At 42.5% G+C, this 25,110-nt stretch overlaps 1 protein-coding gene and 1 pseudogene across 3 annotated transcripts in view; both read left to right on the top strand.

Moving 5' to 3' along the window:
* DNAJC18 (DnaJ heat shock protein family (Hsp40) member C18) overlaps positions 1-24,149 on the top strand; it is a 26,742-nt gene extending 2,593 nt beyond the window's left edge. For all 3 annotated transcript variants that reach the window (XM_077768747.1, XM_077768746.1, XM_077768748.1), the window contains exons 2-9: positions 510-596; positions 2,592-2,778; positions 10,566-10,711; positions 13,354-13,539; positions 14,925-15,040; positions 16,046-16,155; positions 18,786-18,958; positions 23,934-24,149. In XM_077768747.1, the coding sequence (XP_077624873.1) occupies positions 557-596; positions 2,592-2,778; positions 10,566-10,711; positions 13,354-13,539; positions 14,925-15,040; positions 16,046-16,155; positions 18,786-18,958; positions 23,934-24,058 (1,083 nt within the window). In that variant the 5' untranslated portion in view covers positions 510-556 and the 3' untranslated portion in view covers positions 24,059-24,149. The remainder of the gene's footprint in view (positions 1-509; positions 597-2,591; positions 2,779-10,565; positions 10,712-13,353; positions 13,540-14,924; positions 15,041-16,045; positions 16,156-18,785; positions 18,959-23,933) is intronic.
* LOC144235415 (U4 spliceosomal RNA) lies at positions 16,672-16,798 on the top strand (annotated as a pseudogene).
* Positions 24,150-25,110: the final 961 nt, after the last annotated feature.

Genomic DNA, 25,110 nt, shown 5'->3' with positions numbered 1-25,110 from the left:
CGTATCCAGACTGCCCTCTACATAAATCTACCTCACGTTTCTATTTTCTTGGCTCTTAAATTCTCAGGATTGGATTTGCATCCCCAAAACCTGTCTCTCAACCTCCAGGACCTAATATACTTTGCAGAGAACAGGCATTAGCATATATTTTAAAAAGACATCCCTGCCCTGAGATGAATAGTCACATTATCACCCTCTAGACTAGTTTGCAGAATCTTTCCCAGGCAGGATCTCATCGCGCCTCCTTGAATGTGCCCAGTGTTAGGCGAAGCCGAAGCCACTGCCCCCACTCTACAGATGAGGGAAAGTGTGGTACGAGTAGCCCATCAGCCAAGCAGCAGCAACAAACCACCACAAACCTCGCTTCGAAGGATCGAGCCCCTTGCACAGCAACTCTGCTGGCCTCTCCCCCAGAGCCTGCTGGGAGTTGTAGTCCAATGTGCCAGAGCTCCTGTGAGTTGGACTACAATGACCAGCATGCCCCGCGCTTCTTGCCCTGTCCATTTCAGCCTCGGGCGCCGGGGAGGCTCCGTGGACCTGCTGATTCGGGACCGATATGGCTGCGACTTTGGGCAGCGGGGAGCGCTGGACGGAAGGTATCAGGTCCTTGCCGGAGGGTGGGACAAAACAAAGTTCGGAAGAGGGATGAGGTTCCTTAAGATGCCTATGGGCTAAGTTCCTGGGCCTGAGGTGTGGGATGGAGGCCTATGATAAGATGCTGAGCCTGAGCAGGGTTCCAAATAAGGTGGGGAACCGCCCAGGGCAACGGCTGGGATCTGGAAATCAGGAGCCGAGCGCTGGCTCAAGCAAAGAAACCGGCCCTAGCGTCACCCGAGATGACATTTTGCCTCCAGCCCCCAGCCCCGCCTCCGCTAGTGCCCAAACGAGAGCCTGCGGTGGTCGGGCCCCATCGGTGTTTGGGTGTCCAGAAGTCAGCAGAGTGATGAAGAACCCCTCCGCCTAACTTGCATTCCTAGCCCTTATCCTCGCTGCCAAACTAGGCCGCCTGACTCCCTCTCTGTTAGGTACTGATCCTGCAGCCCGCATCAGGACCGATAGGCTGGCCTTTTCCATCCTGCAGTCAAGCAAAGATATTGACTTAATATCTGTTATGTGCCCTGCATTATGCTGATTGTGCAGCAGGGATTTGACAGATTTGGGCCCCTGAGATCACAGAACACTCAGTCCATTGAGGGAGTTTGACAGGTAAACACACAATTACAAAACGGAGCCACTAAGTCCTGGGCTACACAGCAAGATTGTAGGTTTGAGAAGCACACTTGACAGCTTGGGTGTCAGTGGAGGCCTTATAGAGAAAGTGTTATATATGATGACATGAAGGATGTGTTGGAGTTAGGCTGACTTAGAGGTAGAATGTTGCAGGCAGAGGGAACAGTATGTGCAAAGGCACAGAGAAAAGAGAAAGCATTGCTTATCTGAAAGGTGTTTGATGGGCTAGAGCATAGACTGTAAAGGAGCAAGCATGTTGTGAGGGAGGAGATTGGAGAGGCAGGCTGGGCCTATGATAAGAAATTTGGAGGAGGAGCAGTGGGTAGTCACTAAGGGATTTTTCAGCAGGAGAGATGTTTTAACGCCTTTCCCAGATTTGCCTTCTTTGACCGGATTACTGTGGCCTTTTTTATATTCTCCAGGTGTTATGATTAATTGAATCTTTTTCCTTCAAACTATAACCTCTTTGTGGTCAGAAGTAGGTCTTGTCTGTACATCTCCTTGATCTATCTCACCAAGAGTCTTGTTCTATAGATGTTAGTTTAAAAGAACTAAGGGGGGCCTGGCTGGCTCAGTCAGAGGAATGTGTGACTTTTTTTTTTTTTAATGTTTATTTATTTTAGAGAGAGGGAGAGAGACAAAGTGTGAGCAGGTGAGGGGCAGAAAAAGAGGGAGACACAGAATCCAAAGCAGGCTACAGGCTCTGAGCTGTCAGCACAGAGCCCTATGCAGGACTGAAACTCATGAACTGTGAGATGATGACCTGAGCCAAGGTCAGACACTTAACCGACTGAGCCACCCAGGTGCACCTGTGTGTGACTGTTGATCTCAGGTTCTGAGTTCGAGCCCCACATGGGCTGTAGAGATTACTTAAATAAATAAAAACTAAAAAAATAAAAATAAAAATAAAGGACTGAATTCACCCTACTTTAAATCTTACTGGTAGGAGTTACTGCAACAACAAAAAACTATTTTCTGACCATGGATCACAGAAAAATAGGCTTCCTCCTGCACTGCACTTAAGGCAGAGTATTGGGCAGATACCTCCTGAAAGATAAGGTATTGAGCACACACCACTTATGCCCCTTTTCTGGCTCAGATTCAAAATATTTGCCAAATATTTGCCATGGACGTTATTATGTTTCATGTTTCTGGCATTGTAAGTTTTTCATGGTTGCTTTCATATTTACTATATTGTTTCCTCAAGGAAGATATTTTATATGGATGCTTAAAAGTCCCCATGATTCAGAGGTTTGGCCCTCACATTCATGCCTACAGGCAGCCTCCCTGATAATTAGGGTAGGTAGCAAAGTTGATTGCAGATCAGAATGACGCCTAATGAATGGGCTATGTCTTTGCAGCTTACATTGATGCAGTTAGAAGAAACAAATACCCAGAAGATAGACCTCCTGAAAGTCATGATCCCTGTGGTTGCTGTAACTGCATGAAAGTGCAAAAGGAAAAGAAGTCTGAGAATGAGTGGAATCAAACCCGTCAGGGTGAGGGGAATGCCACTTACACTGAAGAGCAGCTTCTTGGGGTACAAAGGTGAGTCTGTGGTGGGACTAAATGAGTGATTTTAATGTAGAGTTCCTAGCAAAATGTGTTATCTAACTATTTCTTCTCAATTATGCATGAAGCATTCTCCAGGACAGATCAGATGTTGGGCTACAAAGCAAGTGACAATAAAAGGATTAAAATCATACACTGTACTCTGAAATCGACAACAGAAGCAAATTTAGGAAATTCGCAAATATGTGAAAATTAAACAGTATGTTCCTAAATAACAAATAGGTCACAGAAGAAATCATAAGAAAAATTAGAAAATACTTTGAGATGAATGAAAATGAAAATACAACATACCAAATTGTATAGGATATGGCTAGAGCAATACTTAAAAGGACATTTATACATATATATATATTTAAAATCTTAGATCAAGAAGCTAATCTTCCACCCTAACAAACTAGAAAAAGAGTAAAAAGATAAACTAAATCCAACCAAGCAGCATGAAGAAAATAAAACAGTGGAAATAAATGAAATAGAGGTTAGAACAACAACAGAAAATCAATAGAACCAAAAGTTGTTTTTTTTTTTTAATGTTTATTTATTTTGAGAGAGAAAGAGTGAGTGGCAGGAGGGACAGAGGGAGAGGAGGGAGAAAATCCCAAGCAGGTTCCCTGCTGACAGCACAGAGCCCAACTGGGGGATTGATCACATGAACCCTGAGACCATGACCTGAGCTGAAACCAAGAGTTGGATGCCCAAGTGGCTGAATCACTCAGGTGCCCCTGAAAGTTATTTTTTTTTACAACATCAACAAAATTGACAAACCTTTAGCTAGGCTAACCAAGAAAAATAACTCAAATAACTAAAATCAGAAATAAAAGAGGAGACATCACTACCAGTCTTACAACAGTAATAAAGATTTTAAAAGAATGCTATGAACAATTGTACGCCAACAAATTAGATAACCTGGATGAAACAGACAAATTTGTAGAAAGGTACAAACTACTGAACTGATTCAAGAAGAAAAAGAAGGTAGGGCACCTGGCTGGCTCAGTTCTTAAGCATCACCCTTCAGCTCAGGTCATGATCTCATTGTTCATGAGTTCGATGCCTATATCATGTGAGCTCAAGCCCCACTTGGGTGAACAAAAGCCCCACCTCGGGTGAGCCCTGCTTCTCTCTCTTTCTGTCTCTCTATGCCCCTTGCTCATTTGCACCCTCTCTCTCTCTCAAAAAAAAAAGAAGAAAAAGAGTGATGTCTGGGTGGCTCAGTTGGTTCTGCATGCTCTCTCTCAAAAAATAAACATTAAAAAAGAAAAAAAATTCATATGCATCTACCACTAATACAAAGACTGAACATCAAGATATTTCCCATGGGGTGCCTGGGTTGCTCAGTCGATTAAGCATCCAGCTTCAGCTCAGGTCATGATCTCACAGTCCATGAGTTTGAGCCCCATTTGGGCTCCGCACTGGCAGCACGGAGCCTGCTTGGGATTCTTTCTCTCTCTCCTTGTCTCTCTGCCCCTCCCCTACTCACGCTGTCTCTGTCTCTCTGAAAATAAATAATTTTTTTTTTCCCACGAAGAAAAACCTAGGTCCAGAATCCTTCACTGGTGAATTCTTCCAAATGTTTGAAGAAGAATTAATTGATCCTTCATAAACTATTACAAAAAATCCAAAGAGGAATAGATCCCAACTCATTCTAGCGGGCCAGTATTAGCCTATAACTAAAAACAGACAATGATATCATAAAGAAACTAAACTACCAATCAGTATCCCTTATGGGTATAGGTTCTAGCAACATATAAAAACGTATAAAACATATAAAGAGAATTATATACCTTCATCAAATGGTATTTATCCCAGGAGGTTAATACATGAAAACCAGTGTGATGTACCATATTAATAGGATAAAGGACAAAAGCCACACGATTATAGGTGCAGAAAAAGCACTTGACAAAATTGAACACTTTTTTTTTTTCTGAACACTCTTTCATGATAACAGCACTTAACACTATAGGAATAGAAGTTTCTCAGGTGATAAAGACCATCTACAAAAACCCACAGCTAACATCATCATACTTAATGGGGAACAATTGCATGCTCTCCAAGATCAAGAAAAAGACAAGTATGTTCACTCTAGTCACTTCTATTCAACACTGTAGTAGAGGTTAGAGCCAAGGCACTTAGGCAAGAAAAATAAATATAGAAATCATCCATGCAGACTGGAAAGAAATAAAACTGTATTCACAGATGAATGATATAGTATGGAAAATCCTAAGGGAACATGCACACACTCTTAGAACTAATCACTGAGTTCAACAAAGTTGCAAAATGTAAGACCAGTATACAAAAAATCATTGTTTTTCTATACCCTACAATGAACCATCCAAAAATCAAAAACAATTTCCTTTATAACACCATCAAAAAAGTATAAAATGCTTATGAATAAATTTAATGAGAGAAGTGTAAGATGTACATTGAAAACTACAAAACTTCATTTAAGGAAATTAAAGATCTAAATATATGGGAAGATAGTCTGTGTTCATGGATTGTAAGGCTTAACGTTGGAAATATGGCAACGCTACTCAAATAGATCAATAGATTCAACATATCCCTATCAAATTCGTCACTGCCTTTTTTTTACAAAAGTTGACACGCTTATCCTAAAATTCATATGGTAATGCAAGGGACCCAAAATAGCCAAAACAGTCTTGAAAAAGAAAGTTGGAGGACTCACATTTCCCAATTCAAAAACTTATTTCAAAGCTATAGTAATGAACATAGTGTGGACTAGCATAGGAAGACATGTAGATCAATTGAATAGACTTGAGAGTCTTGAATAAGCCTTTATATTTAAGGGTCAATTGATTTTTTTTAAAAATATTTTTATTTATTTCTAGGAGAGAGAGAGAGAGCGTGAGCAGGGGAGGGTCAGAGAGAGAGGGAGACACAGACTCTGAAACAGGCTCCAGGCTCTGAGCCGGCAGTCAGCACAGAGCCCGACGCGGGGCTCGAACCACGAACCCCGAGATCATGACCTAAGCGAAAGTCGGACGCTTAACCGACTAAGCCACCCAGGCGCCCCAGGGTCAATTGATTTTTTTTGACAAGAATGCCAAGGCAGGGGCACCTGACTTTCTCAGTCAGTAGAGCATGCAACTCTTGATCTCAGGGTCCTGAGTTTGAGCCCCACTTTGGGCATAGNCAGGGCAATTTAATAGGGAAAAGAATTGTCTTTAATAAACGTATTGAGATGCCTGGGTGGCTCTGATGCCTCCTGAAGAGTCTGACTCCTGATTTCAGCTCAGATTGTGGTCTCACTCACAGTTGTCAAGTCCCAGCCTCTCCCCAGGCTTCCTGGGATTCTCTCTCTACCCTTCCCCCACTCCCTCCGGAGCACTCTCTCCCTCCCTCTCTATGCTCCTCCCTCCCTCACACATCTGCTCTCAAGAAACATAAAAAAAAAAAAGAGAGAGAGAGAGAGAGAGATAAATAGCCCAATTGAAAAATGGACAAAGGATCTAAATAGGCATTCCTCCAAAGAATATATACAAATGGTTCTAAAAAAAAAAAGAAAAGATATACAAATGGCCAATAAGCACGGGAAAAGTTACTCAGTATTATTAGTCATTAGGGAAATATAAACCAAATCAATTATGAGATATCACACCACCACACACCCACTAGGATGGCAATAATCAAAAAGATGGACAATAGCAAGTGTTGATAGGAATGTGGAGAAATTGGAACCCTTGTATATTGCCTGTAGGAATGTAAAATTGTGCAGTCAGTTTAGAAAATAGAATGCTAGCTCCTCAGAAAGTTAAACATAGCACATGACCTAGCAATCCACTTCCATGTATGTACCAAGAGAACTCAAAACATACTTCCACATAAAACTTACACATGAATGTTCATACAACATTATTCATAATGTCCCCAGATGGAAACAACCTGCATGTCCATTAACTGATGAATGGATGACAAAAGTGGAAATATCCATACAATGAATAATTTTTGGTAATAAATGGAATGAAGTACTGATACATGCTACAACATGAATGAACCTTGAACATTATGCTAGTCAGAGAAGCCAGACATAAAAGTCCCCGTACTTTAAAATTCCTTTTATATGAAATGTCCAGAATGGCAAATTTATAGAGACAGTGGTTGCTAGAAGTTGGGAAGTAGAATGAGGCCTGACTGCTAATGAGTATGAGGTTTCTTTTGGGGTAATGAAAATTTCTGGAATTAGATAGTGGTGATGGGTGCGTAACTCCATGAGTATACTTTAAAAATATCAATAAACTGTATATTTTAAAAGAACGAACTTTGTGCTATATGAATTATACCTCAATAAAGCTGTTTTTAAACAAATAAAAATTTATACCAAAGAGAGTTAAGAGGCAGAGGAGTATCTGCCACAGAAGCAGGGGTTGGAAACTGGGCTGGGAATCCAAAGGATCCCCATGGGCAGCTTTTAGGGAAGGACCATGACTGACACTCCAGACCCTGCTTTAGAGTCCAGCCTGGGATACTGACTTACTCTGTGTTCTTCATCAAGGCTCTGGGCCCCTCTCTGCCTAACTGGACTGTGTAGTTGCAAAAGACTGGAGACATTCTAGGTGCCCATCGTTAGGGGATATATATAATCCATAAAATACAATAACATGCAGCTTTTGAAAAGAATGACATTAGACGTATAATAGCCAATATTTATGTAGTATCACATGCTATCAAGCACTTTGATGAATACTTCATTTAAATCATAACAGCTTGTGATATATACTTGAAAATTCAGAAAATAACACCAAGGCACAGAGGTTAAATACACAGCAAGATTAGATCCCAACTAAGGCATTCTGACTGCAGAGTTCATGGTCTAGTACATTTCTCTAAGTGTGGCTTAGGAACCCCAAAACGCTCAGGGGGTCTGCAGGTTTACAACTTTTGTAATAATACAAACACATTATTTGCATTTTTCACTTTCATTCTCTCGTGACTACTGTGGAATTTTTGAGAGGCTATCTGATATGTAGTTATGTCATCACTCTTTTAAAATTTCTTGTTTTCATTTATAATATGGTAACTACTGAGAGATATAACTCATATAAACAAAAGCTCTTCAGGGAGACTTCAGTAATTTTTAGAAGTATAAATAACTTCAGAGAACAGGGTCCCTGGGTGGTATGTGACTTTTGATTTTGGCTCAGGTCATGGAGTTCAAGTCCACACTGACAGTGCAGAGCCTGCTTGGGATTCTCTCTCTCCCTTTCTCTTTCCCCTCCCCCACTCATGCTTTCTTTCTCTTTCAAAATAAATAAATAAACTTAAAAAACAAAGAAAACTTCAGAGATCAAAAAGCCCAAGACACTATGTGCCTTGGTGGCTAGGTCAGTTAAGTGTCTGACTTCATCACAGGTCATGATCTCACAGTTCATGAGTTTGAGCTCCAGGTCAGGCTTTACACTGACAGCTAGAAGCCTGAAGCCTGCTTCAGATTCTGTCTCCTTCTCTCTGTGCCCCTCCCCAACTCATGCTCTGTCACTTTCTCTCAAAAATAAATAAACATAAAAAAGAAAAAAAAAAAAGGTCCAGGACTGCCACTCTAGTCTACATTATTATCCTGTACTCATCTCTGTATGTAACAGTTCAATCTCTAAGATAAACTGTTGGTTTTTAAATTTTTTTAGTGTTTATATTTATTTAGAGTGAGAGAGCATATGAGAAAGGGGCAGAGAGAAAAGGAGAGAGAGAATTGCAAGCAAGCTCCATGCTATCAGTGTGAAGCCAGATGACCCAGGGCTCAATTGACCCAGGGCTTGATCTCAGGAACTGTGAGATCATGACCCAAGCTGAAATTAAGAGTCGGTAGCTTAACCGACTGAGCCACCCAGGTACTCCAAACTATTGGTTTAAAAAAAAAAAAACAAAGATGTGTAAAAGAAATTACAATGTGCTCCTATTTGGGTTTAGAAAAATAGGGGGGCCTGGGTGGCTCAGTCGGTTAAGCGTCCGACTTCAGTTCAGGTCATGATCTCACAGTTCGTGGGTTCGAGCCCCGCGTCGGGCTCTGTGCTGACAGCTCAGAGCCTGGAGCCTGCTTCAGATTCTGTATCTCCCTCTCTCTCTGACCCTCCCCTGCTCACGCTGCCTCTCTCTCTCTCTCAGAAATAAATAAATCATTTTAAAAATTAAAAAAAAGAAAAAATAGAAAAATATGGAGACGTGTCTATACATATACTTATGCTATACACAGCATTCACAGAAGAAAAAAATTTTTTTTACAAATAGTTTATTGTCAAGTTAGTTTCCATATAACACCCAGTGCTCATCTCCACAAGTGCCCTCCTCCATGCCCATCTCCCCCCTCCCCCCCACACCCATCAGTCCTCAGTTTGTTCTCAGTATTCAAGAGTCTCTCATGGTTTGCCTCTCTCCCTCTCCCCCACTATTTCCCCCCTTCTTCTCCCCCTTAGTCCTCTGTTAAGTTCCTCCTAATCCTCCTATATGTGCAAACATATGGTATTTGTCCTTCTTTGCTTGACTTATTTCACTCAGCATAACACCCTCAAGCTCCATCCATGTTGCTACACATGGCCAGATTTCATTCTTTCTCATTGCCATGTAGTATTCCAACAGAAAACTTTTAATAGTGGTTGTCCTTCGGGTGGAGATTGAAGAGCAGGGAATGGGGAAGGAGGAAGTTTTTTAAGTTTGTTTGGTTTTTTTGTTTGTGTTTGAGAGAGTGTGAACTGGGGAGGGGCACAGAGAAAGAAGAGGAGAGAGAATCCCAAGCAGGCTCTACGATATCTGTGTGGCACCCCACACAGGACTGGAACCCATGAACCGTGAGATCAGGACGCCAGCCAAAACCAAGTGTTGGACGCTCAACTGACTGAGCCATCCAGGTGCCCCTATATATTAACTTTTTAAAACAAAGTTTTTAAAAAGGTACCTATAAGGAGGGGCACCTGGGTGGCTCAGTCGGTTGAGCGTCCGACTTCGGCTCAGGTCATGATCTTACGGTTCGTGGGTTCAAGCCCCATGTGGGGCTCTGTGCTGACAGCCAGCTCAGAGCCTGGAGCCTGTTTCGGATTTTGTGTCTCCCTCTTTCTCTTACCCTCCCCTGCTCTCTCTCTCTCTCTCTCTCTCTCTCTCACACACACACACACACACACACAAATAAATAAAAACATTAAAAAAAAAAAAAGGTACCCATAAGGAAAAAGAGAGAGAGAGAGAAAGAAGTAAGTAGGGTGATTAGGTGTTTCTTCTGGCTTTGCTATCCTGTGATTCAACTCTCAGGGGCTTAGCCTGCACCTTGATGTAAGGATGAGCCTGTTTATTCTACCCACTTGCAGGGATTTAGGAAGAATAAAATAGGGGCGCCTGGGTGGCTTAGTCGGTTAAGCGTCCGACTTTCGCTTGGGTCATGATCTCGCGGTTCGTGGGTTCGAGCCCCGCGTCGGGCTCTGTGCTGACTGCCAGCTCAGAGCCTGGAGACTGTTTCAGAGTCTGTGACTCCCTCTCTCTCTGACCCTCCCCTGCTCACGCTGTCTCTCTCTCTCTCTCCTAGAAATAAATAAAACATTTAAAAAAAAATATTGGATGTAAAATTATTTTGAAAGGCATTAAGCTCTTGGTAGAAGGAGGATATTGTTAATCAATTTGGATGTTTCATTAATATGTTCGCCATTTTCTTTTATGTTTGTTTTGGGTTTGTTTTGGGGCTCATATATTGCAGGATCAATGTACTATTTTACAGTGAACTGTACAAAAGGGGACTTGTAGACATACATATTTCTGATGTGTCTTTATAGGATCAAGAAATGCAGAAATTACTATGAAATTTTAGGAGTGTCTCGAAATGCCAGTGATGAAGAGCTTAAGAAAGCTTACCGGAAACTTGCCCTGAAATTTCACCCTGACAAGAATTGTGCTCCTGGAGCGACAGATGCTTTCAAAGGTCTGATCCTGAATTAATGTTTAATTCTGCCCTTCTTGTGATGTTTGGTCCCAAGTCATGTTCAGCCTCCCCTGTAATAGTTTTATAATGCTACAAACAGGACCCTTTTTCCTGCCTTACCTCTTAAATAGTGATTATCAGCACAGCTCCCTCCTGTCTTCATTCACTTATTTAGTTTCTTTTGGAAAAAAATATCTCGTTTCTCTGTAACGATATGTTTTTATACTTAACACATAAATAAAAATCTTACCTAACAGCCATTGATTCAGTCGAGGATTATCAATGGTTGTTAAAACTGTTGGTGTTGGGTTTTTGTTGAATAGGACCCATGATGTCAGAGTATCATCCCCCAGAATACTTACTGATTACAAAGCAGAAAAATTCCTCTATAATGGAGATCTCTAGCTTCCACCACTTTAACCAAGTGATCCAACTTACTGTCACCAATACTGGCCCCACCTACCATTATGTGGTATGGCACCTCTGTGGTAATCTTGCCAAAATGTTTGACCTGAATCTAATAATGAGGAAATCATCAAAACATGGGCTATTCTATTAAGAACACTGACCTGCTCTTCAAAAAAGTGAATATAATGAAAAGTAGAAAAGGTGGAGGAACTGTTCTAGAAGAAACAAAAGGGATATAAAAGCAAATGCAATACATGGACCTTGCATGAATTACATGGATTGATGTTAATTTCTTAGCCATGATAACAGTACTGTGATCATGTAGGAGATTGTTTTAGGAGATACATGCTGAAATATTTAGGGATGAAGTGCATAATATCTGCAGCCTATTTCAAATGGTTCAGCAAAAGAAATGTATACAGACTATATGTATGCATGTATGAATGGAGAGTTGAGGGAAGCAATGTGGCAAAATGCTAACAATTGATGAATCAAGGGGCACCTGGGGGACTCAGTCGGTTAAGCATCGGACTTCGGCTCAGGTCGTGATCTCACAATTCATGGGTTCAAGCCCCACATCGGCTCTGCGCTGACAGCTAGCTCAGAGCCTGGAACTTGCTTCAGATTCTGTGTCTCCCTCTCTCTCTGACCCTCCCCTGCTCATGCTGTCTCTCTCTCAGAAATAAATAAAACATTAAAAATAATTAAAAAAAAAAAGACAATTGATGAATCAAGGGAAAGGGTGTTATTTACTATTTTTTCAACTTTTCTGTTGATTTGGGATTTTTCTAAAGAAAAAGTACAAAATGATGGCTCTGAGAACATCTTAAAAGTAAACATTTACCTCAGAGGACAGTCTCCCTTCATTGATGTGCCATTTTGAATCTTATCCTCCCCACAGTTTCTACACAGAAACAAATAGATAACCCACATTGTCTTTACACCTTCATGTAAAGTAGCTCACAGATCAATGCCATATCTATGAGAAATCTGTCAGGTTTCCAGGGAGGTGATATTGAAGCAACTCTAGTTAGCCTTTTTTGTTTGTTTTTTTCTGCTTAGCTTTTTTATTGCTATATACATTTAATATAATTCCCTCACTAGAAGAATCATCAAGAAATGTTCCTTCTGACTGTGTTTCTGATAGTGTTGACTGACTTAAAGGCAGGGAGTAGGGATATCTTAAAGATTTGTTTTTCAAGGTTTCTTTGATTAGTGATACCGATTTGTGTTTAAATGAAATGGGACAACATTTGCATGTTTGTACACAGGGAGACGAGGTAATGGTCAGCATGTGTAATCTACTCAGTCTTTGATCCATCACTGAATCTCCATCACTGGAGATATACTTCTTAATTTCTTTTTTTTTTTTTTAATATTTATTTTTGAGAGAGAGAGACAGAGACAGAGCGTGAGCTGGGGAGGAGCAGAGAGAAAGGGAGACACAGAATCCAAAGCAGGCTCCAGGCTCTGAATTGTCAGCACAGAGCCCGACGTGGGGCTCGGACTCACAAACCATGAAATCATGACCTGAGCTGAAGTCATACGCTTACCTGACCAAGCCACCCAGCTGCACCACATTTCTTAATTTCTAGACCACTTTCTAAAGTAAGCTGAAACAGGACTGTGATTAGTGAGCACTTTGCTTTTATTTATTTATTTTTTAAGTTTATTTCCTTATTTTGAGGAGGGAGAGGCAGAGAAAGAGGGAGAGAAAATCCCTAGCAGGCTCTGTGCTGTGAGCACAGAGCCCGAGTTGGGGCTCGATCTCATGAACTATGAGATCATGACCTGAGCAGAAATCAAGTCTGGCACTTAACCAACTGAGCCACCCAGGGCCCTGAGGACTTTGCTTTTAGCCAAGCAATAATTTTACTGATTATTTTATTCAGGAAACTGTTTATGACTTCATGTTAGAATACCATTGCTCATGTATGAACTGTTTCCAGCCATAAAGTAATTGCTCTCAGTGAAATAAGGATGTATTTTTGATGAAGGAAGCAGTACTTTTTAGTTCAATTTGAGTCCAGTATTGCTTCTGGCTTATCAAACTAGATTGTGAAAAATGTCAAGGGCAAAACTCTGGTGAACTTTCTAGGCCCAAGCACCTTTCTCTAGGCCCCTTTGAAGTCATCCAGCACTGGACAACTCTGGGCTCTTCATTGCTGCTACAGTGATCACCCTCAGCTCCAGCAAAGACTGTGTACTCAGGTACTTTTGGGTTTTGGTTGCAGCGATAGGAAATGCCTTTGCAGTCCTGAGTAATCCTGACAAGAGACTCCGCTATGATGAATATGGAGATGAACAGGTGACTTTCACTGCCCCTCGAGGCAGACCTTACAACTATTACAGGGACTTCGAAGCAGACATCACTCCAGAAGAGCTATTCAATGTCTTCTTTGGAGGCCATTTTCCCACAGGTTAGTTTTTCAAAATTATCACTTAAAACTTTATATTTCTCTTTCTTTTTTTTTTAATTTTTTAATGTTTTATTTATTTTTGAGAGAGGAAGAGAGAGAGACAGCGTGAGCAGGGGAGGGTCAGAGAGAGAGGGAGACATAGAATCTGAAGACAGGCTCCAGGCTCCGAGCTAGCTGTCAGCACAGAGCCCGACGTGGGGCTCGAACCCACAAACCGTGAGATCATGACCTGAGCTGAAGTCAGATGCTCAACCGACTGAGCCACCCAGGTGCCCCTATATTTCTTTCTTTCTGTCTCTATATCTCAGCAAGCTCCTGTGTAAGGATCTGAGTAGAGATACTATCGTATGGTGGAAAGAGCAAGAATTTGGAATCAGATGAGCTTGGGTTTGAGGCAGGTCTTCAGCCTCCAACTGTGCTTGATTTTAACCAAATCACTTGGTCTCTCTGATCCTGTTTCCTCACCCGAGAAATGGAGCAGATAACTGCTACCTCACAGGGCTGCTACAAGAGTTAGATTTTTAAGTACTTTATAAATAAGTAGCAAGATGCCTATTATTATCATTATTGTAAAATAGCAGCTATATAAAGATAAGAGTTCGAAAAATACCCTAGAGACTTGGAAGTTGGAATAATTAAATGTCCAGGAAGTAAATTGAATTTTCTGAGTTGCTATTAAAGATACCAGTGACATAATCTGATATTAGGCAAGGAAGCAGACATGAGCATATCAGACAGGATTCATGGCCCAAATGTTCTTTCTTTACTAAAGGCCTTTTGGGGTTCTCTCACTCACTAGTTACAAAAGACTCTTTATTTATTCTTTATTATTATTTTTATTTGAGAGAGAGAGAGCATGAGTGAGTAGGGGAGAAGGTCAGAGGGAGAGAGAGAGAATCTTAAGCAGGTTCCACGCCCAGCGCAGAACCTGATGCAGGGTCACAGCCGTGAGATCACAACTTGAGCCAAAACCAAGAGTTGGAAGCTTAACTGACTGAGTCACCCAGGTGCCCCACAAAGGACTATTTAAATAAAGGCAGGAGAGCTAAGCACATTCCATTTCAAACTGGTTCACTTGGCTTACCTACTGTTTTATTTTTCTACTGAGTAAAATGGGACAATACTCTACCCTCAGAGAAACTGGCTGGGAACAGGATCTTAGAAAAAGCAAGGAAGGAGTGTTTGCTATATCTTACACTGTATCTTTCTTTTCCTTCTTTCTTTTAAAATTTTGCATGTGCAAGCATGATTTTTATTTTTTATTTTTTTAAAGTAATCTCTACACCCAATGTAGTACTCAAACTCAACGAGCCCTAGATCAAGAGTTGCCCACTCCACCAACTGAGCCAGCCATGCACCCCTCTATGTTTTTCTTTCTTTTCCAGGAAACATTCATATGTTTTCAAATGTGACGGATGATACTCACTATTACCGCCGGCGGCACCGACATGAGCGGACGCAGACACGGAAGGAAGAAGAAGAAGAGGAAGAAAAGCCTCAGGTACCGAGGGAGGACAGCACAACTGCTGCCATAAACACTAGCACTGAGCTGGCTTTCATGGTGTATATGATCAGGATTCAGAAGTTCAACATAAGCTTTGTTGTTAAAATGTGTTTTAGGAAAGTGGAGGCAGTGGTAGGAGAAGGTGGATAATTGGCCCAAATAGGCCAGAATGGTACCCTCCTTCCCACCCATCCTTTGGCGGCTGTTTCAGGAAATCATTTCTCCCGTGGGGCTGTCTTGATCAAGGTTTTCCTCCCTGCAGAAAATAGGAACCCCTTTCAAAATACGCAAAACTAAAGGGAGTTGAAAGTAAGGGATCTAGGGAGTCTCATGAAGCTCAAGAGCAGGACGCACAGCTGGTCCCCTCATGACAGACGGGAACCAGAAACTAAGGTATGGTCAGGCACCCATACCGCTATCTCTCGGTGACTATTTGTGGCCAGATTGTGTCCACTTTTCCTGCCTGTATGCATCTGTTTTGTTCTCTCTAAGTGGCCTGGCTTGTTCTACTTCCTCTTGCAAACAGCCAGCTTACACTGCCTAAGAGTGGGTGTCCTTCAGGTGACTGCCTAGTGGTGAACAGTGATGAATCTCAATTCCAAATTCCTAGGAGGGAGAATGTGATTATCCCTGCAAGGATTAGATGTCCCCCAGTCCATCCAGCTGTGGCCAAGGGAACAAAGCTGCATAATACTAACATGGCTCTGTAGGGGTCATAATCTAGGTAGGCTCACCCAGAGGTATCTGCTTCTTTGGTCTTAGAAAAAGGAAGAATAACTGTGTGTCAATATAGGTTATGGGTGGGTCTCCTTCAGCCTTCTCAGCACAGAGAACAGAGTATTTGGTACTTCTCAGCAGAAAGTACAGCTCTCCTAGAAAAACCTTGGGCTTTGTGCAGTACATTGCAGTAATTTGTATTTTCTTTGGGAAAACTATCCTGTTTTCTGTAAGCTTTATATAAACGAAGGCCACTTACATCAAATATTTTTTCTTCTTTTTCAGAATACGTATTCTGCATTTATTCAGCTACTTCCATTTCTTGTGATTGTGATTATATCTGTCATTACTCAGCTGCTAGCAGCTAATCCCCCATATAGTCTGTTCTATAAATCGTAAGTCAAATATTTTTAAATCTTTCTTAACAACTTGGAGGGTGAAAGACTTGAACGTTTTGCTAGTACATTGCTAACATTTCATTTCCCCTTTGTAGAAAACACTGATTTTGTGTTTAAAGGAACAGCTGGATAGTAATAGAGCAGAGACTCAAAAATACTCTTGGCAATTTCCTGTTTGCTCAGGACATGGATTATTTTGTTCTACAGCGACATCATCTGATCAGCCGCAGAACAGCAGCAACTAGTGTCTGAAAGATTAATAGACCAACTCCAGTTTCAGATTAAATTCTTATCATACCATGTGAGATTTAGAAAGGACTATATTGAGCTTGTGATCGAATCGCTGGGCCCCTCTGGGTCAGGAGCATAGTATCTGAGATCCAGTGATTATTTTCACTTTTACAAGTGAATTATTTTCACAATTGCAAGAATAGGACATTTATTCATGATGAGGCTACAAAGTCAAACCATGGTATCACATTTCTTTGCTTTTGCTGAAAATATAGAAATTCAAGCTTTGCGCAGTGGCAGTATCGTAGCCAATGAGGTTTATCCGAGGCACGATTATTGCTAATTGAAAATATAGAAATTCATTGGCATGTTTGTATTGCATGCAAATCATGAGCTCAGATAGGAATCTTTTTGTTTCTTCAATTAATTATTTCAATTAATTTGGTTTTCAAAGTTTGGTTCCCAGACCAGAATCATTGACATCAAACATCTGGCAACATCTGGCATCATGTTAGAAATGCAGACGCTTTTTTTAAAAAACTTTTAAAAAATATTTTATTTATTTCTGAGATAGAGAGAGTGTGTGAGCAGGGAAGGGTCAGAGAGAGAGGGAGACAGAATCTGAAACAGGCCCCAGGCTCTGAGCTGGATGTCAGCACAGAGCCCAGTGCGGGACTCAAACCCATGAACCATGAGAGCATGACCTGAGCCAAAGCCTGATGTTCAACCGGCTGAGCCACCTAGGCGCCCCAGAAATGCAGACTCTTAAGCTTCATTCCATATATACTGAATCAGAAACTCTGAGGATGAGAACTAGCAATCTGAGTTTTAATAAGCCCTCCAAATAACTCTGGTCCATACCAGAGTTATGGTAGAGAATCACTGGATTAATTATTTTAAGTTGAATGAGAAATGAGTCATTACTCATTATTATAGTTTAGCAGACAGAAACCTTACAAAAGGGGGCACCTGGCTGGCTCAATTAGTAGAGCAAGAGACTCTTGATCTTGGAGTTGTGAGTTCAGCCCCACATTGAGTGCAGAGATTACTTAAAAATAAAATCTTTTTTAAAAAGTTTTTTTTAACATTTATCCATTTTTTGAGAGACAGAAACAGTTCATGAGCAGGAGAGGGGCAGAGAGAGAGAGAGAGGGAGACACAGACCCGAAGCAAGCTCCAGGCTTCAGCACCGAGTCTGATGCAGGGCTCGAGCCCACGAACCGTGAGATCATGACCTGAGCCAAAGTCAGATGCTTAACCAACTGAGCCACCCAGGAGTCCCTTAAAAATAAAATCTTTAAAAAAATTTTTCTTTTAAACTTACAAAATGTGGAAGCCATGGAGCAGTGCATAACGGGAAAAGTCTTTGCTGGCGATCACTGTAGAATAAAGACTATTTTCTGGATCAGTATCTTCATTTTACAGAAAGGAAAGCTGAGAATCAGAGAGAAGTTGCTACTATCAGGTCACGCTGGCCTAATTCCCTCTATTTCCCAACTTCCCATGTTCCCCGTTTGTGATCGCTACCTCCATTCTTGTGCAGCTAGTGGAGCAGGGAAGAACTTGCCCTGCTAACATCTTCTCAGACAGAGGTGGGAGAAGTCAAGGCCTAAACATTTGGACATTCAGCAAGATCCTTCAGTAGAGAGATCAAAGGAAAAAGCTGAGGAAATGTCAAATATACCTCAGTCGAGATGGAATTTCTCCAGTTTGAATAAAACTAGCTTGGATTTTGCACATTGCTATCACATTGTTTTAACTTATATTTGAGCTCCCTTATATACTTCCTTATGATTAGTATTTAGTTAACCCAGACCTACTGATGTTTCTGAGCACCATCTGCCATTAGATAGATTAGACCCACACAGAGTTAGTGCAGAAGCATCACTGAAATCTTCTGTCTGATATTTTTGCAGCTCTCACTTACCAGCTATGTGTGAAGTACTTTTTACATATCCTAAAAATTGATACTAGGTTGGTTTTAAGCTATCTGGTTATGTGTAAATAGTTTACTGTAACAATCACTTCATTCAGCCAACGTTTACCAACAGCCTGCTCTGTGTCATGTGCTAAGTCCTGCACAACATACAAAGTTTTTAAAAACATTCAGCATTCGGCTTTTAGCACAGAAAGCAATGTAAGAGAAGTTAATCCTTTACGAGAATAAAGTAACTATACCGAGGCCGAAGTCACAGTATGAAATGCTCCTATGATGATGACATTACAGTCATTACTTTGCTAGGGAAATAATAAGTGTCAGGTTAAGTATTAGACAATGACACTTGCATCTGCCCTACGAAGATGTGATTATGGTCATGATACCTGTGCAGCCAGGTGCTAAGAGTGAAATTGCCAAATATAAAAAGCTTACCTGAGACTCTCTCTCCTTATCTCAGGACCTTGGGCTACACCATCTCTAGAGAAACGCAGAACCTGCAGGTGCCTTACTTTGTGGATAAAAACTTTGAGAAGGCCTACAGAGGAGCATCTCTACGGGACCTGGAGAAGACGATAGAGAAGGATTACATTGATTACATCCAGACGAGTTGTTGGAAAGAGAAACAACAAAGTAAGATGTTCTCGAAGGGGCTTTCACTGGTGGTTGTGCTTCCAACCCAAGGCATCCCCAGCTTCCCGATCCATTCTTTCTCCTTGTTTGAGTCACACACGTTTACATGGACAGAGGCCCATTCAGGATCCTACCAAAAAAATGAAGTTAATTGACAGGATCCATGTGGCCAGGACTTGGAAACCTTAAGAACTTAGACAGGCAACCTATCTGTGTGTCTGAGTGTCTGCCTCTCTCTGCCCTTCTGCCCCCCTTTCCTCTCTGCCAACTGCCTTCCTTTGCTTCTTCAAGCTTTCCTCCTTCATAACCTGGCTTTGCCCTGGTTGGCTTTGGTGCTGCCCTCCTCATCACAGCCCAACTAGTTACTGGCCCCTTTCTACATCACAAGCTTCCTCCATGGTCCTAGCTCTGATGGTCCGGTTTCCTAATTCCACACAGGGAAATCTGATCAATCCAGCTGAAGTTTTAGAGCCAAACCAAAAGCCAGCTCTAGTCGGCTGTGGCCACATAGATTAAAAGTGACCCCACCTGTGTCTGCTCCTGCACTAAGGGTGGGTTTCAACAGGCCTTCCACCCTTTTCCCTCTCTGGATACAATGGGGGTGACAGAGTCAGCCAGGTGGCTTCCAGTTCCAACTGACTGTTAATAGGGAGTGTTGGTAGCAGGGTGGCCCTGCCTCTCAGCCAATAGGTTCACTTTTCATCCCGCTTGAATTCCACAGATACACGTATGCAATCATTTGCACACCACACGCATGCACACCCTTAATACCCGTATCTTACAAAAACATGGCTTTGGTTCTTTTTAAAAAAATTTTTTAATGTTTTTATTTCTGAGAGAGACAGTATGAGCAGGGGAGGGTCAGAGAGAGAGGGAGACACAGAATCTGAAACAGGCTCCAGGCTCCGAGCTAGCTGTCAGCAGAGAGCCCCACGCAGGGCTCGAGCCCAGAAACCATGAGATCATGACCTGAGCCGAAGTCAGACGCTTAACTGACTGAGCCACCCAGGCGCCCATGGTTCATTTTTTAAAAGCAAGCTAACTCATGTTTTAAAGAGTATCCCTGCATATTACTAAAAGTCTAACGGTGCCTGATAAAATTAGCTCTTCTGTCACGGCACCACTAAGCCCTTGCTGACCCATCATGCATCCCAGCCCCACCCCCAAATTAATCTCTCCTTCCTGTGTGCTCTTAAAGCACTTTGTTCATCCTGCTAACACAGTACTGTCCTCAGTGTTAGTGTTCTGTAGGTACATGTCCGGCTCCCTGCTGGGCTATGGGCTCTCTGAGGATAAGAGCCATGGCTTACCAATCTCATGTCCCAGGCCCCTGGCATGGTCCTTGCTTCAGAATAGGTGCTCAACCAATATCTTTTGAAGAGAGGATTCTCAGGACTGAAAAACAATGAAAATGTTTGTGGATTAAGAATCACAGAGGAGGGTTAGTATCCTTACCCTGGCCTTTAGGGACCTTGTCCCTGCCCTCTATTTCAGTAGGACAGAGCCCACCTAAACCCTCAGGTGCACTAAGAGCTTCATAGGCAATCACCGTGGGATGAAAGGGGAAATTAAGCAGTGGGCAGTTGGTTCAAAAATTTATTTAAAAATACTGAAAAACCTGAGGGGTCAAACTAGGTATTGTGCAGGCTTCAAAATTCAGGAAAGAATTTTGGAGCAAGAAAAGGCTTTTGACAGAAAGGCATTTAATACATGGATCTAAATCACGTGAAGGCCACAGTGTGTGTCCTAAAAGTCCCCATTGTACTGTGCCCTGGAGGGTTTTGAATTTGTTGCTTTGCACAAAAACTGGATGAAAATCTGCATTTCACATTTGTCAAACACCCATCCACCCACGTACACTCCCCAGCTGGAAGTGTACAGAGATCTTATGGTAAGAATTATATCTAAAATGGTTTTTAGGCTTCTTCCCCCATCTCCATGAGCCTAGCTTCATGGTTCCTCTCTGGGACCAAAGAATCCAATGGGTAAGCATGATGCATGTACCCACAAGTTCCAAACAGAGTGTGATCAGCACACACCCTTTAAAAGTCTATTTCTGGCATTTAAGGATGGTGGCTATCCAGAGTCTCCACACGACCCAAATGCCATCTGAGAATGAGCGGCATCTGCCCTCCGGATCCAGCAGCAAGTGCAGCCAACAAGGTTAAATTTAGCACTTGGAGGTTGTAAAAATAAACCCACTTGAGAACAAAGTTCACTCTTGGCAAAATACCGAATGGAAACTGTTTTTAGCAAAGTTAGTCATTGTCTTTTTAAATCTTTTGTTCATCTCTTTTCTCTGTTTTGCCTTAGAATCCTTAATCTGAGTGAATTTCCATGAGTAATCCCTTACTATGAACACTGATTGCCCCGTTTACTCCTTCACAGCTGCATCTAGATAATAAGCCCAACGCTAGGGGATGTAGCCGCGCCACTGGGCTGAGCCGGACAAAAGTAACAGGCAGGCTCTGCCTCCCGGCCTGACAGAGCTGAGCTGAGATCCTGGCCCTGCCTGGCAGAGGAGCGCTTCTTTCCATGCCCTGGAGCAGGGTAGCACAGTGGGGAGAAGCTTAGGCTTTGAAATGGGGATAGAATGCACTTCCTCCTAGAGATGCTGTATGGGTTATAGAAGATATAATGCTTTGCATGGTGTTTGGCATGGCACATATTAAATACCTGGTTCCTGATGGAGTCCAGGCCTTGTGTGGTCTTGCTAGACTAGATGCAGAACTGTCTCATGCGGCTGGATCCTGAGGGTGGTTAGGATCCATTGTGGTCTTCCAGACCACATGAGAGCAGAGTGTTCTTGGGAGAGGCTCTGGGATGTGCTTCTTAAGAAATTTGCCTGAGTTAGTTTCCCTGGAAGCCTCAATACTCTGTCTCTCTATCACACTGGCATTCAGGGCAAGGGAAATATTTTGTGAGGAAGAAAAGCTGTTCTCTTGATGCCCTTTCCAAAGATTTTTTTTTTACTTAGAAGTTATACTGAATTTTAACAGTCAAAATATGTCGAAAGTAACATATTAGTTGAATTGATCGTTTACTCATTAAGGGGCAAAAGCATTCACTGGCAGTTTGGAGAGAAGTTTCTCAAAGCCTGGTAATGGGCATTTGGGACTGGTTCTTTGAAACACGGACCTTGTTGCAAAGTCATTGCTCGGTAGCAGGGGTCTCAACCTCTGGAGCATAGAAACCTGGTTTTAATGAGGTTTATGAATGGCTGTGTGATAGTTTGAGAAAAACATTCGTATATGTACAGTTATCCTTCATCAGCTTCTTAGCATGGGCTTCGCTGTAGAAAATAGTAAGAATGATTAGCCCTTAGTGTCTTGTAGAATGAGATTCCAGGCGATGAGGCATTTAGGTAAGCTCAGCAAACAAAAAACCTAAGGAAGTCATTGCAAGGAAAAACAAAGCCACCGAATCTGTTCCATATACTGGCATAGCTGTGACTCCAGAGGACCAGGGGCATAGACTGATTTTACAGAGGCCTCCTGAACAGGTTTCCCACATGCCGGAGAAGCCAGAGAAATGGAGTTAGAGCAGCGGGCAGGCCGCAGGAGCCGAGGGCTCTCATTCGGGTGTGGCACATGTCCTCCAGGAAGCCCTGTCACCTGCAAGCATGACTGTGCCAAGGCAAGCTCCGGCTAGCAGGCACTGCAGGCACCCGCGCCAAGGGGTGAGGGCGCATTGTTCTGGGGCCCAGGAGACACACTGCTTGCCAAGCAACTGCTGGGCTAGGGCCCAGGCTCTGAGCCTCCATTGTAGAGGGAGGGTTTTCATGCATGGCCACCCCTCACCCTGGAGTCCTGCACTTAATCTGCACTTTGGGCCTTACTTGGTGTAAATAGAATCATTGTGAGCAGAAATGCCAGACAGTGTTTTGTGTTGATAGAAACTTATTCAGAAACCAATGCCCATTGTTCCCCCTGGCTAAGTATTAATTCCTGTTTCTAGTCAGTTTGCTGATTAATCAGACAGGTGCCTCTCATTCCACCAAGAAAAACAAAATCTGTTGGCAGGATGATTCAGAATGGATAGACATATTTCAAAATGGCTAAAATAGCATTTTCACAAGTATGGTCCTTTAAACACAGAGTAGCTGCCTGCTGTCGAAGGCTTTCAGAAGCCACACTGCCCATCCAAGCGTTCCATCCTGTTAATACACAACGCGTCTCTGGGGGTGCTTTTCAGGCTTTCCTTCCTAAGAACGTCTCTGAAACTTGACAAAAGAATGAAACATAGAGGCAGCCAAACCGCCGTTGAGTCAGGAAAGACAGCGGAGATTATATTCTGGTTAAAAATAGAATGACCTTCTCCACCATGAAGAGAAAATGAAATTCATTTAGTCAAGGAGACAAAGGTCACCGGATCCAGATGATTTCACTTTTAAAAGAGCCCAGCTGCCTTTGGCCTTTGAGTTAGGGACCCCACATGTGGTGAGGGAATGAAGAAAGCCGCCAGCAACCTGGCCTTCTATAGAAGGCATACGCACTGGAGGGAGGCTCTGTGTCAGTTAGCATGTATGAGTTATGATCCAGCAAAGCAGGGGACAGAATGGAGCAGCTGTCTTTGTTTCAGATGACAGGAACGGGCGATTGGCCTCCATTCTCTCCCGACTGCCATCTGAATGCCATTCGTAGGAAGGCCACGAAACAGAGTCTCCTCTTACTGCACACGTGCATGTTTCCTAAGTCTGGTGCCAAATGTTCTATTGATAAGAACTAAGTCCGGCACTTTTATAATCGAGCACGGATACTGTAGGACTCTGGGACCACAGGTGTCCTTTAATCCTTAGCACCTGGTGCAGTGTAGCTGCCGGATTCATGTTTCTTGAATAAATGAGTAAGCGTTCCTTAAGTTTATTTTTTTAAAAAAAGCATTAAATAAAGTAAAAGGGGCTTTGACTCCAGAAATATTGAGGCGAAACAGAGGTCAACTCTCTTGATGGACTGTTCCCTCTTTTATCTTTCAGAGTCGGAATTGACAAATTTGGCAGGATTATACAGAGATGAACGATTGAAACAGAAGGCGGAGTCACTGAAACTTGAAAACTGTGAAAAACTTTCCAAACTTATTGGTCTACGCAGAGGTGGCTGAAAGGATGATGGCCCTACACAGGGTCGGGGTTTTGCCACTTGTTACTATTTATGTTCCTAATTCCATTTTATAATACAAAATTAGGAAATGACGAACGTTTTTCAACTTGCTAACTTTGGTGGGCAGAGTCAAAGGCACTTGAGCATGGAGCCAGACTTGTCATCACAGAATCTTTCCTGGGGATCGACTCCAAGGGCCATGAACAGTTCATGTAAATTGAATTAATGGCAGAGCATTTGATGTAGCCCCCTGCTCCATGCCTACCCTGCCTCTAGGATTGGGGTTCAGGCATCCCAGAGCAGATCTATGTTTTCTTCCTCCTCTCCTTCTTCAGTTAAATCTCAATACCCAGTCGTCCCTAGGCATAGTCAGAGCAGCTTAATATTAGTTGTTTACAGTGTGCACCAGGAATGATCCCTCTCCCTTCATGAAAGTCATCATGTCCCCGAGCATTCAGCCCTTGGAACATGGGCCCACCATCTTTGCATTTTCTAAGGGGAAGGTGGAGAGATGTCAACTATTACAGACGATAGTTTTCCCATTTGCCTATCTCTGTTTAGATTTACTAGCATTAGCAAACTGCCTGATTTGAGTTTCTTTTACTTCCTTAACCCTCTCCCTTGTTGATGGTCCAGAAAGTAAAAGCTACTGGGTGAAATAGTTCCGTGGACAACTCAGCAGCAGAGAGCAGGGGTCCGGGGAGGAAGGTAAAACACAAGACTGAGTTTCCTCTTGCAGCATGACTTTTGACCAGAGTCCCTATACACCATGGAAGTACATTGGTCAGACCTAAGAATAGGCATTGCCAGGCCACCAAGATGGTTGCTCAGGTCTAGAGCTAGCGGGGAAAGACCCTCTTTCCGTGGCTTTGGAGGTCTGGTATTGGCCCCAAGCAGTCACTATGTTTAACCCAGTGCCCTACATTTTGTGATATGAGATGCTTTTCCATGTAGTCAACATTTATTGAGTGCCTGATATGAAGTAGGGGCTCCCGCATATATTTTCTTTCTTTAGCCTCCTCATAACTCTGTGAAGGAGACATGTTACCCCCC

This window comes from Crocuta crocuta, unplaced genomic scaffold, assembly GCF_008692635.1.
Source record: "Crocuta crocuta isolate KB4526 unplaced genomic scaffold, BGI_CrCroc_1.0 scaffold64, whole genome shotgun sequence".
Lineage (NCBI taxonomy): Eukaryota > Metazoa > Chordata > Mammalia > Carnivora > Hyaenidae > Crocuta > Crocuta crocuta.
Note: the sequence above shows the minus strand (reverse complement) of the source record. Positions and strands in the feature narration are given on the sequence as shown.